This window comes from Manis pentadactyla, chromosome 5, assembly GCF_030020395.1.
Source record: "Manis pentadactyla isolate mManPen7 chromosome 5, mManPen7.hap1, whole genome shotgun sequence".
NCBI lineage: Eukaryota > Metazoa > Chordata > Mammalia > Pholidota > Manidae > Manis > Manis pentadactyla.
This window is the reverse complement of record NC_080023.1, coordinates 131,330,047-131,350,171: the sequence shown is the minus strand read 5'-3', so window position 1 is coordinate 131,350,171 and position 20,125 is coordinate 131,330,047. Positions and strand designations below refer to the sequence as shown.

The 20,125-nt window shown below is 40.9% G+C and overlaps 1 protein-coding gene across 5 annotated transcripts in view; it reads right to left on the bottom strand.

The window, feature by feature from the left end:
• The window catches only part of RALGAPA2 (Ral GTPase activating protein catalytic subunit alpha 2), a 408,980-nt gene extending 390,170 nt beyond the window's left edge, over positions 1-18,810 (bottom strand). For all 5 annotated transcript variants that reach the window (XM_057502677.1, XM_057502678.1, XM_036892284.2 and 2 more), the window contains exon 1: positions 18,512-18,810. In XM_057502677.1, coding sequence (XP_057358660.1) covers positions 18,512-18,617 — 106 coding nt within the window. In that variant the 5' untranslated portion in view covers positions 18,618-18,810. The remainder of the gene's footprint in view (positions 1-18,511) is intronic.
• Positions 18,811-20,125: the final 1,315 nt, after the last annotated feature.

Below are 20,125 nucleotides of genomic sequence, written 5' to 3'. Positions count from 1 at the left end.
ATTATAAATATACATGCACCCAATACAGTAGCACCAACATATGTGAAACAAATATTAACAGAACTAAAGGAGGAAATAGAATGCAATGCATTCATTCTAGGAGACTTCAACACACCACTCACGCCAAAGGACAGATCCACCAGACAGAAAATAACTAAGAACACAGAGGCACAGAACAACACATTAGAACAGATGGGCCTAATAGACATCTACAGAACTCTACATCCAAAAGCAACAGGATACACATTCTTCTCAAGTGCACATGGAACATTCTCCAGAATAGACCACATACTAGGCCACAAAAAGAGTCTCAGAAAATTCCAAAAGATTGAAATCATACCAACCAACTTTTCAGATCACAAAGGCATAAAATTAGAAATAAACTGTGAAAAGCAAAAAGGATCACAAACACATGGAGGCTAAACAACACGCTCCTAAATAATCAATGGATCAACGACCAAATCAAAATGGAGATCCAGCAATATATGCAAACAAATGACAACAACAACACTAAGCCCCAACTTCTGTGGAACACAGCAAAAGCAGTCTTAAGAGGAAAGTATATAGCAATCTAAGCATATTTAAAAAAGGAAGAACAAGCCCAAATGAATGGTCTAATGTCACAATTATCGAAATTGGAAAAAGAAGAACAAATGAGGCCTAAGGTCAGCAGAAGGATGGACATAATAAAGATAAGAGAAGAAATAAATAAAATTGAGAAGAATAAAACAATAGCAAAAATCAATGAAACCAAGAGCTGGTTCTTCGAGAAAATAAACAGAATAGATAAGCCTCTAGCCAGACTTATTAAGAGGAAAAGAGAGTCAACACAAATCAACAGTATCAGAAACGAGAAAGAAAAAATCACGACGGACCCCACAGAAATACAAAGAATTATTAGAGAGTACTATGAAAACCTATATGCTAACAAGCTGGGAAACCTAGGAGAAATGGACAACTTCCTAGAAAAATACAACCTTCCAAGACTGACCCAGAAAGAAACAGAAAATCTAAACAGACCAATTAACGGCAACGAAATTGAAGCGGTAATCAAAAAACTACCAAAGAACAAAACCCCCGGGCCAGATGGATTTACCTCGGAATTTTATCAGATATACAGGGAAGACATAATACCCATTCTCCTTAAAGTTTTCCAAAAAATAGAAGAGGAGGGGATACTCCCAAACTCATTCTATGAAGCCAACATCACCCTAATACCAAAACCAGGCAAAGACCCCACCAAAAAAGAAAACTACAGACCAATATCCCTGAAGAACGTAGATGCAAAAATACTCAACAAAATTTTAGCAAACCGAATTCAAAAATACATCAAAAGGATCGTACACCATGACCAAGTGGGATTCATCCCAGGGATGCAAGGATGGCACAACATTCGAAAGGTCATCAACATCATCCACCACATCAACAAAAAGAAAGACAAAAACCACATGATCATCTCCATAGATGCTGAAAAAGCATTTGACAAAGTTCAACATCCATTCATGATAAAAACTCTCAGCAAAATGGGAATAGAGGGCAAGTACCTCAACATAATAAAGGCCATCTATGAAAAACCCACAGCCAACATTATATTGAACAGCGAGAAGCCGAAAGCTTTTCCTCTGAGATTGGGAACTAGACAGGGATGCCCACTCTCTCCACTGTTATTTAACATAGTACTGGAGGTCCTAGCCACGGCAATTTGACAAAACCAAGAAAAACAAGGAATCCAGATTGGTAAAGAAGAAGTTAAACTGTCACTATTTGCAGATGACATGATACTGTCCGTAAAAAACCCTAAAGACTCCACCCCAAAATGACTAGAACTGATATCGGAATACAGCAAAGTTGCAGGATACAAAATCAACACACAGAAATCTGTGGCTTTCCTATATACTAACAATGAACAAACAGAAAGAGAAATCAGGAAAACAACTCCATTCACAATTGCATCAAAAAAAAATAAAATACCTAGGAATAAACCTAACCAAAGAAGTGAAAGACTTATACTCTAAAAACTACAAGTCACTCTTAAGAGAAACTAAAGGGGACACTCACAAATGGAAACGCATCCCATGCTCGTGGCTAGGAAGAATTAATATCGTCAAAATGGCCATCCTGCCCAAAGCAATATACAGATTTGATGCAATCCCTATGAAACTACCAGCAACATTCTTCAAAGAACTGGAACAAATAATTCAAAAATTCATATGGAACCACCAAAGACCCCGAATAGCCAAAGCAATCCTGAGAAAGAAGAATAAAGTAGCGGGGATCTCACTCCCCAACTTCAAGCTCTATTATAAAGCCATAGTAATCAAGACAATTTGGTACTGGCACAAGAACAGAGCCACAGACCAATGGAACAGACTAGAGAATCCAGACATTAACCCAGACATATATGGTCAATTAATATTTGACAAAGGAACCATGGACATACAATGGCGAAATGACAGTCTCTTCAACAGATGGTGCTGGCAAAACTGGACAGCTACATGTAGGAGAATGAAACTGGACCATTGTCTAACCCCATATACAAAAGTAAACTCAAAATGGATCAAAGACCTGAATGTAAGTTACAAAACCATTAAACTCTTGGAAGAAAACATAGGCAAAAACCTCTTAGACATAAACAGGAGTGACCTCTTCTTGAACATATCTCCCCGGGCAAGGAAAACAACAGCAAAAATGAACAAGTGGAACTATATTAAGCTGAAAAGCTTCTGTACAGCAAAAGACACCATCAATAGAACAAAAAGGAACCCTACAGTATGGGAGAATATATTTGGAAATGACACATCCGATAAAGGCTTGACGTCCAGAATATATAAAGAGCTCACACGCCTCAACAAACAAAAAACAAATAACCCAATTAAAAAATGGGCAGAGGAACTGAACAGATGGTTCTCCAAAAAAGAAATACAGATGGCCAACAGACACATGAAAAGATGCTCCACATCGCTAATTATCAGAGAAATGCAAATTAAAACTACAATGAGGTATCACCTCACACCAGTAAGGATGGCTGCCATCCAAAAGACAAACAACAACAAATGTTGGCGAGGCTGTGGAGAAAGAGGAACCCTCCTACACTGCTGGTGGGAATGTAAATTAGTTCAACCATTGTGGAAAGCAGTATGAAGGTACATCAAAATGCTCAAAACAAACATACCATTTGACCCAGGAATTGCACTCCTAGGAATTTACCCTAAGAATGCAGCAATCAAGTATGAGAAAGAACCCTATGTTTATCGCAGCACTATTTACAATAGCTAAGAATTGGAAGCAACCTAAATGTCCATTGATAGATGAATGAATAAAGAAGATGTGGTACATACACACAATGGAATACTACTCAGCCATAAGAAAAGGGCAAATCCTACCATTTGCAGCAACATGGATGGAGCTGTAGGGTATTATGCTCAGTGAAACAAGCCACACGGAGAAAAAGAAATACCAAAGGATCTCACTCATCTGTGGAGTATAAGAACAAAAGAAAAACTGAAGGAACAAAACAGCAGCAGAATCACAGAACTCAAGAATGGACTAACAGGTACCAAAGGGAAAGGGACTGGGGAGGATAGGTGGGTAGGGAGGGATAAGGGGGGGGGAGAAAAACGGGGGTATTAAGATTAGCATCCATAGGGGGATGGGAGAAAGGGGAGGGCTGTACAACACAGAGAAGAAAAGTAGTGATTCTACAACATTTTGCTACGCTGATGGACAGTGACTGTAAAGGGATATATAGGGGGGACCTGGTATAGGGGTGAGCCTAGTAAACAAAGTATTCGTCATGTAAGTGTAGATTAATGTTTAAAAAATAAAAAATAAAAAAAGCAGTTCCTGTGTGGTGACCTCCAATGAGCTCTACACAATGATATAAAGGGCTTATAAAAGTGTAGGCAAAGGGTCTGTTTGTGTTTATACAGAGGATCAAAGCCTAATTTGGCTACCCCGAAAATGAACTAAGATACAATATGAAAAAGAACTTTCAACATCAGCACTCTCGGGAGGATTCATGCCAGAAGATGATCATCAAAAAAACCCCAACAAAGATCCACGCACTGCTACTGGTGTAGATGCACTCATCCCACCAATTCCTGGACTTGCCATGGGAATGAAGAAGGAGATATCTAAGCTGGCCTGTGCATACAGTAAAACAACAAATTTGACTGGATCTATACGGTTGGAACTCAACCAAGAATTAGGAGAAGTGCAAATTGTAGCACTCCAAAATCTTACAACTACAGACTATTTACTGTTAAAAGAACATATGGGATGTGAACAGTCCCCAGGAATGGGCTGTTTTAATTTATCTGAATTCTCTCAGACTGTTCAAGTTCAGTTGGACATATCCACCATATCATAGATAAGTTTTCACAAATGCCTAAGGTGCCTAACTGGTTTTCTTGGTTTCACTGGAGATGGCTGGTAATTACAGATATGCTTTGGTTACGTAACTATACTCCTATTATGTTAATGTGTGTGCATAATTTACTTAGTAGTTTAAAAAGTATACATGCTGAAGTTACTCTACAAGAAGATATGTCAAAGAAATAATCAATCTCCCCAGGTTTTCTTCCGCCTGCTACTTCTATAGCTTTTCTTCTTCCTTCCTAATTACAACCCTTAAATAGAATTCGTGCTATATATCGAATTTACCCAGTATCATAATTCTTCCAAGTGGTAAAGGCACCTCAAGACAAATACTGGGCATAGAAGCCACAGGGCATAAATATGCAAAGAAGTAAAAAGCTAACCTTTTCAAACAATAAGGCTTCTCTCTCACTTACCAACTTTATATTTCCCTGTATGGCCCCGGAAGATGACTGGTTAGCCAGAGACGGGTAAGATTCCTCAAGGGAGGAACAACCTAAGACAGGCACAGTCGCAGGGGGGCCATCAGGTGAGAAATTGGGGATCAACAGAGGTGAGGCTTAGAACCTCACCCCCCCTGTTCTGAGAGAAATCTTCTGCATACGTGGATGTTTTATTGCCCGTGTCTAGCGTGGATTAACGCATAGGCTACAGGCACACACCTGATCATCTACATTTGCTCTCTTACAACACTAAACTATGTTTTCTACCTTTATCTTGTATCTACCTACCACTTCAGCATTTTATTAAAAATAATAATAATAAAGACAGAAATGTGGTATCCACATATAAATCAAGTATAAAAATCAAATGAATATTCATATTTGAACTGTTTATAGTTCATAATGCATGAGCAAAACCGAAAGCTTCTGTGATGACTGCCCCTGTAATGTTCACCATGTAACTTATTCACTATGTAAGAATTTGTACTCCATGTAAGAACTTGTTCGTTAAGCTTCAAAAGATTGGAGACTAACGAAAATTAGGCTTGGGGTGGATTAATGATTGTGCATTGAGCATTGATCCCCCTATACAGAATTTTATTGTTGTCAACAACTATTTGATCAATAAATATGAGAGATGCCCTCACAAAATATATATATATATATATATATATATATATATATATATATATATATATACACGCACTTCCAATTGTAAAATAAATAAGTAACCAGGATGTAATGTATAGCATAAGGAATATAGTCAAAATATTGTAACAACTTGGTATGGTGATAGCTGGTACCTAGAATTATCATGTATATAAATGTTGAATCACTGTGTTGTACACCTGAAACTAATGTAATACTGTGTGTCAACTACCCTTCAATAAAAAAAAACAAAAAAACACACAAAAAAACACATAATACTCTTCATGTAATTGTAGATTAATGACAACAAAATTAATTAATTAATTAATTAAATTAAAAAAAAATAAGAAGACCCAGAAGTTGGTATATTTAAAGCACCACAGTCAGCCTGAAAATGAAATGACCTTCCTCCTGGACAGGTTTAAAGGGTGGCCTTTCTGTGAAAAGAACCTAGGAACGCCTGAAATGGCCTCCTCCTACAAGCGCTCTCTTTACCTCCAGCAAATTACACTGTCCCCTGACCTGTCAACAGCTGCAAACAGGGCCACATCTACTATATCCCTTACATAGGAAACTTAAGGCCCTCTGGTCCCTGGGCAGTCACTCTTTCCACTCCCAGGCCACAACCTGCTGACAGCCTTGGAAGTCCTAAAACTCACAACCTGAAAAATGGGGGGCAGGTAATTTACCATGAGTCCAGTGAGACATAATACAGCCATTTAAGTATTATGTAAGTCTGCATTTAATGATGTGGAAAAGTGTCCAAAGCATGTTAAGTCAAAAATATACTGTCAAACCAGATATAATGACTGTTCATGTAAAACTGTCTTTATGTGTATACACATGCAAGACAGAGAAAGAAAAGAGAACACAGAAGCAAGAGCAAGCATAGACAGCATGTGCAGAATTTAATAAGCCTTTTCATACTTAAATTATTTTTTGCTTATTTGTACTATTCAAATGTTTATAATTAGTAATTAAAATTTTATAACCAAAAAAACTCTATGTGATAACATGGATGGACCTTAAAGGCATTATGCAAAGTGAAATGAGAGAGAAAAACAAATGCTGTATGATCTCACATGGGGAATGAAAAAAAAAAAGACAAGAAAAACTCATAGAAAAAGAGATAAGATTCAGGCTTATTGAGGGGGCTGAGGAGTGTTTGAAGAAAGAAAAGAAAAAAAACTATAAAGCTATTTTTCATTACAGAAAAAAAAAAAAAACCGCCGAAGTGTTTTGGCAGGGGATTTCTTTCAAAGCCTGACGATTCACCAAACAAAATAAAACAACTCAACAGACATGACACCAGGCCATAATCTCCAAACTTGTACTTTTCAACAAAATAGTATCTTTACCAAGACTAAAATGTCCTAAAAATAGCAAATAACTTAAATTTCCTCTATCCAACATTGTAATTAAACGTCTCCTATACAATATATGACACATATATTATATATAAAGCCTTGTCATGGTCTAGTTATAGAGGACTTTTGCTGTCTTTAGGGAAAGCTGTTTCCCTAACTGTTGTTTGCTGTTAAGTGTAGAAAAATAACAGAGCCAAGCAGGAAGAAATTGACTCTGTCCAGCCATTAATAACGTGCACTGAGTAGGAACAAAGCAAATGTGTGACACCCTTTGAAGACAAAAGGGTGATAAAAATTCCACTCATGATAGGATTCATGTACAAGATCTGGCAGCCTTAGCACATGTTAAACCAACTTCTCCTTGTTCTGCTTAAACCTGGCACTGACTATGAACGGCCAGAACAGAATCTCCTTCAGTGGAGTTAGCAACAGTGGTTCATAAAAATCATGTCTTTTCAATTAACACTGAGGCAAAGATCAAGACTCCCTCAGGCCTCTCCATTGAGAAACACAATACAAAGTAGAAATGGGGTCCTAATTTAGCTGTGTACCTGAAACGAGCCAGTCTGCAGAGCTGACTGCCTTTTGCAGACATTTCTACGGTTAGACAGATTAGCACTGTACTGACCCATCATTTTCCTGTGCCCATTCTTTTTCATCCCCTGGCATATCTCCATTTTTTGTCAACATCACGAGCACTTTCTAATATACCTGCTCTTTGCCTCTTACTGGGATTTGGGACAACACAGCAAGCCCACCTCCATATTATTACCAGCTAAGGCTGCAGTGAGGGCCCCAGTAAGTAGCCTGCTGCACACTAGCTTTCCTGTCCCAGGAGCACAGCATCCCTAGCCTGTCTTCTCACACACTCACTGCTGCTTCCTCAAAACAGGTGCCTACCATGGCTTCCACAAACACTCACTTTTCTAGCACCACTTCTTTCTCTTCCCTCTTCTCTTTTCTGTCTCCAGTCACTGTTCAGTTGTGGGGCAAAGGATCTGACTTTTTATAAAGTAAGCCAAAGACATCTTTCTTTACAATGAAAGCTTGTGGTCAAAAAAACCAATCTCTGGTAGTCTAACCAAGCAGGTCTATTCTCCAGGTGGGAACCACAGTGATTCCTTTATACCTAAAGAGCAGACCTAAAGGTCAAGTCAGGTCACTCCTGGCTCTTAGCCCTGCTTGAGCTCCACATCTTATCATACTTAGAGAAAAACCCCAAGTCCTCATTGAGATCTACAAGCCCCACCTGTCTTACCCTACCTCCTCTCACCTTGCTTCTTTCCAACTTTGTTGACTCCCATGGGAATCCCAAGCCAGTTTACACCTCAGAATCTTTGCACTTACTGTTCCCTCTGCTTGGAACACTATTACCAAAACAACCACAAAGCCACTCTCTCCTTAACCCGGGTCTTGGCTCTCAACCTCTCTTCAGAGAGGCCTTCCCTGGCCCTGCTATCTAGATCAGAATACACACATTCCTATAAACGTCGTGGTTCTATAATCATTACCTGAAGCTTACCTACTGTCCAGTGTTCCCTTAGACTTGTTGCATGTGTCATTAAATCCCTTTTTAACTTAGTTTGAGCTGGTTGTCTGCCATTTACAAGCGAAAGTCCTGACTAGTACAAGTATGCTCAACATGCAGGACCATCCTAGTGGAGCAGAATAATTAACAAAAGCAGAAAACATCCAGGCTGGTTAAACACACACACAGGTGGCTGCTGGGAGCTGGCAAGGAGAGGAGTGACTGCTGAATGGCTACAGGGTTTTCTTGAGGGTGATGAACATTTCTTAGTATTAGATGATGGTGGCTGCAAAACACTGTAAATGCACTATATGATGCTGAATTGTTCACTATAAAATGGTTCATCTTACATTATGTAAAGTTAACTGCAGTAAAATAATTTTTAAACATATTAAACAATGCTGCAGTGCATTTCTTAATAGTCTTTAGATATATCTACCATAATTTCATGGAAGAGGAAATCGGATCAAAGGTAATTACATTTTGAAGACTATTGATACATATTAGCAAATTACTTTCCAGAATAATCTTACCAAATTATAGTTCCATCAAAGGTGTGTTGAAAAGCTAACAGTGTATTATCATTAGAAAACCAACAATTTTGCTAACAGGTAAATGCATTTTAACCTCCAAGTTTATGTATCTTAGATTATTAGCGAAGAGTTACATTTAGAACATCAGGCTTTGTCATTTCTTTATTTGTGACTTTGTATGTATTTTGAGCATTTGTTTATTATAATTTCTCTGTTAATATGCAGGAATTCTTTATGTATTGAGGATGTATATAACTATTTCCTTTAAGTTTCAAATATTTTTCCAGTTCATTATTTTCTTTTTACTTCAGTTAAAGGCAACATGTCTAGTGGTATATTCATTTATTTTAGAAGCAGGAAAAGAGGAATGGAACCATTCTCTCAAAAATTTATCTGAAATATAATATGCACACACCGAAAGACTAGGTGATCTTTTACTTTCACTCCAGGACTTCAGCATAAGCTCTATCACATTAAGCCTGATGCAAACATATCCTCATCTTATCAGACATAAAATCCTACATTGTTTGCCCCAGAAATAGTCCTTTCTTATAGCTATTCCCTTTGCGATGCAAGGCATGGGTCCGGGAGAAGGTTAGTGAACTCTTTCTGGAGACATTAAATCATGGTCTTGAATCATTGTTTTAGTGATGGGAACTGCTGGCTGATGAAAACAATCTTTGGGACCGGAAGACTTTTAGAAATTTTTCAAAACATCCACACAGGTGAATGCTACTTCTCTACAGCCTTAGATGCACCTATTTGGAAATCATATTTTTGGTATTTTTTTAAATACTTGTTTATTCCAGACTTGGATTGCAAGCTCTGGCATCCCCAATGTTGTGTATAATGCCTGGCACATGGTTGGTATTGGGTAAAAAATAGCTTAAATAAATAAGAGGACTCTGGAGCCTGCTGCCTGGGTTCCAATCCTGACTCTGTCACTTATTAGCTGTGTAACCCTGGACAAGGTTCTTAACTTTTCTGTGTCTCGTATGTAAAATGGGGATAATGATATTACCTCTCCCACTTGGGAGGATTAAATGAGTTCATGTGTACAAAAGTATTTTTAGCAGTGCCTGGCAAGTGGAAAGTACTGATTAAATGCTGATCATTATTATTATTATTATTACAAATAAGGAAGTATGCTACCAAGAGAGATCAAGATGAACAAGACACTGTTCATGTTCTCAATATACTTATTTAGTGGGGGAGGTCAGGCAGAACAAGAATAAGTAGACTATAAAGCCAAAGGCTATAAATGCTAAATGAGAGGTACAAAATGCTATGAAAATTCTGAGGGAAGATCATTCAGGGCAGAGGGATGAAGGAAGTTTATGTTTAAGATGTAACATGCTTATGCTGCATCCTGGATGAATTTTAGATGCCAGGATGTGTCTGTGAGTATAAAGGGGAAAGACTTGAGAAGAGAGGGAGAGGCCTCAGACTACAATGCAGGTCTGACCCCTGTGAAGAAGTGGGGGAAGGAAGAAGGCCCAGGAGGAAGAGTCTCAGTCTTCAACACGGTTCTGAGATGGACTTGGCCAGGCCAACGGAGAGTCCTCAAGCCAAAGTCACCCTTCAGAGGCATCAGGAGTGTGCAGGAATGAGCCTCGCTGATACTTCTGCTTGCTCAGTAACTGGCTGGAAGTAGTCCAAGATAAGCTCAGCCTTGGTTAGAAAATGGTGGTGAATCCAGAGGGTAGCAGCTGGGCCCATCAGTCAATCCTGCTCTCCACAGTAGATCGGTTGGACACAAACAACGTCACTAGTACTCTATGTGTCCTTGAAAGCATGGTTGAGTTCAGTGAGTATGTACCATTACTTAAGTCAACACCAATGAGCTCCTTACCTTTCACAAAAATGGTTTTTTTAAACTAAACTGTGAGATTACATATTTACTATTAAGGATTACAACTACTTTTAAATTACACTATTTTCCAGATTTGTTTTCAGTTTCTAAAACAATATAAAAGACATAAAAATGGTTATGAAACATCTCTTTTCTAAAAATCAAAGCTAAAACCCTGAAATGAGGATTCAGAACTAACTCAGAAACAAAGCTCTACCAAGAATTTAGAAGGTACCTTTTATGAACTGGCTGCTGAAGGTGACAAATTAATCAAATGAGAATATGAGAACACATTCTGCAAAAATTTAAACTGCTATTTGGATATGAGATATCAATACAGTTGAGCTACATCTTATGTGAGCTTAAGTCACATTAAAGGCAAAGATGGAGAAATTAAAATTACTCTTAAACACAAGAACCACACCCAGCTGTGGAGATGCTCCCACAGTGAGAGGCCTGAAGGAATGAAGGCCACTGAGAACACAGCAATCTCTCCTGTCCCACCTCATGCCACTCTGGGACACACAGTCTCTGAGTGGAAGGGCAGGCAACATCTGCACCACTTAAACCATCCTCATTTGACATATATACTTATTTCTCCCCTTCTGGCCAAGCAAGTAAGTTAAATACATTTGTGAGATCATTCCACGTAAGAGCAACCACAAGTCTTACAGATCTATTTCCTTTATTTTAAAGATATACATGACACAGAAGAAAGAGCAAGACATGCTCAGCACTACACTAGCAAGAAACTGGCTCAGCAGCTGACTGCACCTCTTCCCTTCTCGGAGAAAACGAAGCCAGTGCCAGAGCCCCCTCTATGTCCAGCACCTCATTCCTGCTTCCTCCCAGTGGCCTTAGGGGAAAAGGTGTCTCTCTTGATAAGCCTGATCTTCTGCCCCATCCTACTGCAGACAACTTTCTCCATTTTTATTTCCTTTCTCTGTACTCTCTCTTCAATTTTGCCCTTTTATTAGTTCCTTCTCCTAAATATATATAAATTCGCATTCTCCTAGGTCTTAAAAAACATTAAAATCCTATCTGTACACACACACATATCCTTGGTCTGGGAATTCCACCTCTCTTCTTGGCATATTAATCTGTATTCCTTCCATTTCAAGACCCAGAAATATGACTCAAGCTAGCTAAAATAAAAACAGGGTGTTATTGGCTCCTGCAAGTGGGAAGCTCGGGGTGGAGTGAGGGGGTGGAGATGGCATGGATGTGGCTGAACCCTTGGCCTTCTCACCCTTCATCTCTCTGCCCTGTTTCCCTCTGAGTGTGAATTCAATCTGAGGCAGGTGCTCTCCACAATACGGGAAAGATGAACACTGCCAGCCTGGGCTACATCTTCATGGTTTGCAATTCAAAAGAATGGAAGCTCTCATTCTCCCAATATCTATGTGTCAAGTCTCAGGGAGACTGGGACTCCTGGACCATTCACCAAGGAAAGACACCAGATTTGGCTCCTCCTTTGCTTAAAACTCTTCCCGAGATTCCAACAGCTACCCACACCACAAGACAAAAGCCACTGTACGCTTATCTCCATGGTGGGCACACCATCATTACCTTTGCACAAATTCCTCTCTCTGCAATCTTCTTGTCCTCAAGCTGTACACCTGGGAAATTCCCCTATTCGTTATTCTGAACCCACCTCAGACCTGACCTCCCTTGGGATGCACTGGTGAGTGACCTCCCCAAGAGGCCTTCTGCACCGCGCCTCTGCACCTTGCAGCCACCTCTACAGTTTCATCCCACTCCACTGAGGAACTGAGACCCTTGCGGCAAACAGAGTGGTTTACTTATCTGTCTCATCTACCAAAGCATAGGTCCTGGGCTTGTGCCTTATTAATCTCTGAGCATCCAGACCTACTGAGCAGACACACACACACATACAGACACACACAGACACAAACACACATTCTCTTGAAAAATGTATGTGAAACTGAACTTTTAAAAAAATTCTAGGAAAAGATAGTTGTTTACTACATTTACATAGTAGTCTTAATTTTACAGTACTGTGACTTATATTCCTTCTTTTATAAGTAGTTGTAAAATTTAAATTGTATCAACTTGCTATTTTGAAAGTCAACGTTTAAAAAAAATAATGAACAATTCTATACAGTTTTATTTATGGTAGACAGTTTGGAGACCAAAGATCAGTACTTTAAATGGCTTGTAAAAGTATGTATGCCCATCCACAAATAAAGCACTTTCAAACAAAATAAAAATACAAATTATAAAAATTTACATCAAAGTATTCTTGACCTACCAATTTTCTCTCTTCCCAGATAGGTGGAAGCCAACTTTTATCAGTTATCTCCAACTGAACATCTGAGCTCAATCAGACTTTTATGCTTAGGTTCACCCTGCTCACACCAGAAGCCTAGACATTCTCAAGCCCTGGAAGCAGGGATGATGTATTTGTGTTACACATACATGTCCAATGTTCATTTTACCTTCCAGAGGTTACAGACATAAAATATTAGTAACTGATGAAAAATGAGCCAAGGGAGCATTATAGCAAAATCACTTTGCTTCAAACAAGGTCAAGGGAAAAAGGCCATACGAAGACTGCCTAAGAGCCTGAACTTACCCCGCCCAGGTTTGTTCTGGCTATAGAATGTCCACGTGGCACTAACGTCCCTGCAAGTATTGTACCACCTGCTAGCCTCCAAAGGGCACAGAGAGGCCAATGAACATGAAAATATAGGGGAGTCTTGTGATCTTCTGCCATGCTGAAATCAAACAGAGCCTCAAGTCTCCCTAGAATATGGTAAAAGACCAGGAAGCGAGCAGCGCAGGTCAAAGCTAGTTTTTAGAGTAATGCAAAACCTGTTGGGCTTTTGTGTATATGTTAATATTCATTGTTGTGAGTAAATATATTTTCTGGTATGTAAATATGCTTTTGAGTCAGGTAACTAGCAGAGGCACAACATGGGCTTTATGATCATGAATCCCAGCTCTGCCACTTTATTGGCTGGGAGCTGGTAGACAAGTAGTTAACCTCACTGGGCTCAGTTTCCTCATCTGTAGGTTGGGGATAGGAACACTACCTTCATCATAGGTCATGGGAAGATTCAGTGAATTCATGACAGTAATAAACATATCATAGCTTTCTATCCTCTTATTAAGCTCCAGACCTCATGTCCAATCATTCCGAGACATTTTCAGTACGATCTTGCCCTATTTTCTAACTCAACACATACAACATCAAGCTCATCTTCCCCTGTCATTAGCCAGATCTCCTCCCAACTCTCTGCCTCTGTCTCTGACACTCCATTCTCCTAAATGCCTATTGCCAATTATCAAATTACAACAATGTGTTTATTGCTAGTCAGACTACAGTGGAAATGGTAGTCTGACTCCTTGCTGCTGGCAGGGCCCATGAGAGTAACACGAAAGCATGTGCATTGAGTCATAAATACATTTGAATTTGACTTCAATGGAATCTATTCAAAGAAAATAATGCAAAATATAGAAAAAGCTGCTTCCCGAGATGTTTACAGCAGTATTATTTATATCTGAGAAAGAGAGAGAAAGCAAAAGAGGAAGGAAGGAAACAAAACCATCCAGGAAATGGTAAGAACTAAATTATGGTACAAAGTCTCAACTAATATTTGTAGTTTAAAAAATGGGAGGAACAAAATATAGGGAAATGCTAATAATAAAGCAAGTTTAAAAGGAAACATTTAAAAAATTTTAAGTGAACTTGTCCCTCCTTAAAGCAACAGATGCATTAAGGAAAATATACCACAATGTTCTGTATAAAGCATTTGTGAGAGACTATTAACTCCTCTCTGGTTCCACATACTTGGTCCAAACCCTGGCTTCACTTGATTTGAATTGTCTGTGGCCTCTTCTCATTCTATTCACTCCTCGCCTAGCTTCTGCAAACCTCATTTTCCTAACTTCCTTCCGAGACCCACAAGTGCCTGTTGCACTGGTCCTGTCTAGTCCTGCCCCTCCTCTCCATTCCCTGAGCAGCTTATTCAGGCCCTCCTCATCGCTCCAGCTCCATCGTTGCCGGTCCTCCTGTCTTCAGTGCCTCCTCTTGCATCACCCTGAATCCATTTTTCCTGGGCCTGAGGACAGAAAGGCACTTCTCACAGCTTACCATCTGACCTACTAAGAATTCTCTAAGGAGGAGCCTCTTATTCCAGTAAGAGATCTAAGCTTCTAACTCAGTATAACAAGGACCTTTCTGATCTGACCCCCAATCGGCCTCAGCTTCTGCAGGTCAGCCCACCTGTCCTATCCTCCCCCAAAAGCTCCCGGTCCTGCCTCTACCCCTGGCCCACACAGTGCTCTAGTCACATACGTGACACTGTGAATGCCCCGATGGCAAGGGTTCTAGCATCCTATCCTCATGCCAAACATTACGCTCCCTGCTTCCACTGAACAGAGGAACAGGCAAGCTGGCGTTCCTCACTCTCTTACATCATTGCCACGTATATGTCCACCCCCAGCTTGTTCTTCCATTTTCCTCTTGTCAGAATTTCCTCCTTCCCCTCTACTTTTTCAAATTCTAATCCTGCTCTGTCTAGTGTGTGAGCCACTAACCACATATGGCTACTGAGCACTTGAAATGCAGGTAGTCTGAGCTGAGATGTGCTGTAAGTATACAATATACAATGGATTTCAAAGACTTGCTATGAAAACAAATGTAAGAAAATTAATATTTTAGACTGATATATATGCATAACCTATTGATATAATATATATTAGATCTATGCGGTTAAATAAAATATATTATTAAAATTAAATTCAACTGTTTCCTTTTACTGTTTAAAATGTGACTACTAAAAAATTCAAAGTTACACATGTGACTCACATTATATTTCTGTTGAACAGAGCTAGTCTAACCATTCTGCAGACCTCAGCATGAGTAAGACTTCTTTCGAGGTGCCCCTATCTTTGTGACATTCTTAATTATCTTTTTTACCCCCTTGAAATCCTATAATGGAGTCTACCATACAAGCCACCAATTATGTATTTTACTAAATATTTACTATTATTTTATCTCTATTCTTCTTCCTATACCAGTACCATTTCTATATGCTGTTTTGGGACTCACTTTTAATTAGATATGGAATCTTTGCTGGAGCAAAATAGCAACACAAGGTATGGGGGTTTTTTGTTTGTTTTTGCCTTGAGTTACTCATTTGCTTTGCCAATGATGATTTCAACAACGTAGGGAGAACTGGAAGTCAGGGGACCTAACAGCTGTTTGTTCTCTCTCTAATTAACATAATACATATAGACCATTTAGTACATGGCTTAGCCCCTTGTAACACCTGCCTGGGCCTCAGTATGCCCCTTGTAAAATAAAGTTAATAATATCAGGCCAATCTACAATATATTTCCAGATCAAAGCAGTTGAGCAAGTTCTGATTGGAGTCATTACCTTGAGACCAGGAAATACTATACTGTTTTTCACAGCTAATTGTGTGTTTCTCAGCCAGGTTTCTTAAATACAGACTAATTTTTATGAAGAGAGACCAAATCTATCAAAATATCAAAATAAGAAAGTGGGGAATCACCTATCAAAATACTTATCCTATCCTATTAACAATAGAAAACAAGCAGGTAATAGGAGAAGATACTGCTAAATGCCTACTCCAGGCTGAAACTGTTCATACATCACACTCACAATAACGTTTACAAGGCAGATATTACCATACCCACTTTACAGAGTAAAGAAACTGAGGTTCAAAAGACAGGCTAGGTAGCCCAAAGACATGCAGCTACAGACTACAAATCCAGGTCAGTGGTTATCATCCTTGTATGTAAAAAATAACATCTTTATTATCACAAAAATAAAATATGTGAAAAGCAAGAGTATTATATAAATGCACAAATAAAAAGACAGTAATTCTGTTCATTTCCTTCAAATAGTTTTCTTGATCTGGGCTAATTCTTCTTTTAGATCAAGAGGCCTTTTTTCTAAGGAGACTTTTTCTTAAAAGTAGCAAACACATAGGGCACATGATCCCATAGGAACGAGTGCATTTATGAACTATTTCACAGTTCTAAGTGAAAATCTACATTAAACATTATGACAAGAATTCCTCAAACATATTTACAAAAATCTAGTCCCTACGGATAAATGTTACAGCAATAAAGTAAACTGGGTCATTCCACAAACAAGTGCATGAATAAAAAACAACATACACCTAAAGAAATACCAAAGAAGCTCTCTATGTTACAAAACTGAGGTCACAATGAGCTTAAAGATATGATAAAAGAAAGTTCCTCAAAATAAGACACACACCTTAAAGTGAAACCACAACTATTCAGCCTTGAAAACTACTTTCTCAGAATGGTAACAAGGTACTGTGTCTCTCTAAGAAACCAAAGTGATCTGGGTTTAACTGATTTTGCCTTTACAAAATGTAGCCAACTTAATTCTGTACACTTGGACACAACAAAAGTTCAAGTTTCTACCACAGAATAAGTCCCAAAGTATCAAATGCCTTAAAATACTGCTCAACAGTCCTTTATAAAAAATATCCCTGCAATAGGTGTTAACCAGTCACTACTAAGAACTCCACACAATGCAACCTGTGTGTGCGTGGTATTTTACTACAGGAAGCAGAAAATTCAGTTTACCAAGAATACCACATTCACTCTCAAATGCTTGAAAACAAATCCGTCTAACAGTAGCTAATCTACATTTCACCCCAAACTGAACAAAACAGTACAATCTCCAAGTACAAGGAACCAAGTTTTTGAGTTAACTTCACTCAGCAAAACTAGGTCGGTGTGTGTGTGTTTCCCTTAGAAATATTTCACAGAGTAGAAATAGAAATTTTTAGCAACTTTTAATCTCATGAACAAGCTACAAGAAACACAAGCTGTCCTTTTCTCAGCCCCCAAATACACAAAGACAAGTCTGTCTATAGACAAAGGAGTTCTGGTCCTAAACAAAAGTTACTACTAGGTAGGTAAGAAAATAGAAAACAAAGTATAGGGTAGCAAACCAGCTACAGATCACAGGCAGCAGGTGACAGGAAGACTTGTGGACAGCTCGCACCCACAGGGATGAACTTCATCACAAGTCAACTGCAGGCCCTTGTGGGCTCTGCAGAATCTCCACAAAAACAGAAAGCAGCAAATAACCGTCACTGTCATGCTGGCAATAAAGGAGAAGTGGCCTCCTTGAACCCAGGAAAGCCACCTCTCTTGGGGGGAGACACGAGCAGACGCGAGGAGTCTCCTTCAACCAAGGACACAAAGAAACTGAAGCAGCCAGACCCAAAATAAAAATAAAATTTAGAAGTGGGCCATGGGAGGAGTTACTTTTACCCTGGAACCACTTGGAGTCTCAGGCTATTTGGGGACTCAGACTCAAAAGCAAAAATAAAATTAAAGTGGGGGAGGTGCGCAAAAGAGATGACAGTTCATTTAAATCTGTGCTTAGGGTCTGAGAGTCAAAAATTAAAATTAAAAAACGGGAGAGGCGATGACAAGTGTGCGATGACGAGTGCACTCAGAGACCAGTATTTGCTGGGAAGGGAACTGTCACGGCTCTGCCGGCCTCCGGGTTACCCGGTGAGAATCTGGAGTAAGTTTACACTCGAGAGCGACCTGGCAGTAGGCGCCCGAGAGCCAGGTTGCCGGCTCCTCGGGAACAACGCCCGGAGCGGAGAGTAGGGTCTCGCGCGACCCTGCCCAGCGACACCCTCTGCATCCCAGCCTCGACCCTCCCCGGCCAGCGCCCTGGCAGGTGCCCCAACCCTGGCGCTCGGCGCGCGCCTCACCCAGCAGCGCCCGCAGGTGCTTCAGGCGGGTCAGCACGTCCTTCTTGGGGTCCAGCACCTTCTGGGTGGACTTCCTCACATCCCCGTGGCTCCTGCGGGAGAACATCAGGCCGCGGGAAACCCGGGCCCCGCCGGCAGGGCAGGAGGCGCCTGCGCCGCGCGAGTCACCGCATAGGGTTCAGGCCGGTGCGCGTCGCGCGGGCCACTCACCGCCCCCAGCCGGGCCGCCGCCGCTGCCGCCTCAGCTGTGGCTCCAGGAAGGAGGGGCGGGCCGGGAACGGGGAAAGGCGGGGCAAGAAGGCGGTATCTACGCGGAACGGACGGCCCCGCCCAGCGGGAGGTGCCGGCCGGCCCTCAGGCGCGGCGCACGCGTGCGTGGCCCGGACCCGCCGAGCGGGGACGCGCCCGGAGCGCCGAGCGGACGCCGCAAACCACAAAGAAGCTTGCTCCCCAACACACACACGCTGTACTACAAGTCCCGGGATGAACCGCGACAGAGCTGTCCAATCAGGCGGGCGTGCCTTGGGCATGCTGTGAGTCACTGGGCCGACCTGATCACGTCCTGGGCGCACACGCGCCGTGGCCGCAAGTGCTCCAGGGAAATGTAGTTCTCCGGGAGGGGGAGCTGAGGCAACCCTTCCGGAGTCCCCGGGCTGTCGGCCACCATCTGCCAACCCCCTGCAGCCGGCGGCCCAGGGCTCCCGAGCCTTCTCTCTATCGTCTGTGTGTCCACCCCAGTTCCCTCTGATGCATCGCGAACCACAAAAGTTTCAAGGCTTTTAAAAGCAAACCTTTCTCAGCTTCGGCTTCTGGATTCACACCAGAAAGCGAGTTAAAGTCTTTTGACTATTCCAAAATCGGAGCTCCAAAAATGAATGGCTTTGGCAGCAGGGAAGGTCATGCCTAGGCTCTGGTGGGGAGTCCAGCCGGACCCTTGGTTCCTGAGACTTCCTGGGACCCAAACTCTTGGGATATGAAGCCCCTTGCTCAGAGGGCTCCGTAGGATCTTGCCACTTGCTTTGTAGGAAGTGCAAGATCTCTGTAGTTATGCAAGGCTACATAGGGATCCAGCAACAGAACCAGAAATAGAACCTGAGGAGCCTGGTTCTCAGGTCGGTGTGCTTTTTCAGGCTAAGAACCTGTAATCTGGGGCAAGAATGAGATGGAAGATGGTCTGGAAGTTTATTGCAAGAGATTTGTAGGACTGTTTACTGGCATCTAGATCCTTTGATGCTTCAAATTTTGACAACATAGGTTGTTTAAAATTGTGGTTTTCATTAAATTGGGACTATGCAGCTGTCTTTTTCTCATTCAGCTGAACTGTAACTTTGGGAAAGAACTAGACATTTACACAGCTTTGTATCCTTACTGTAAAATAAATTCTAACTGAAATAAGCAGGCGATGAGAGGCAACAAACGGTCAGGCAGTTTATTTGAGCGCAATCCCAGGCAAGGTTCACCAGTCTGCGTAAATACAGGCTGGAGAAGTCGCGCACAACCAGACAGGCGGGGAGTTTTTAAAGAAGGTAGCGGGGAGCAGAGCTTAGATTTACAGCGGCGCAAGGATTGGCTAGCCTAAGGCATATTTTTCAGGTTGGGAGGGGGAAGCAGCCG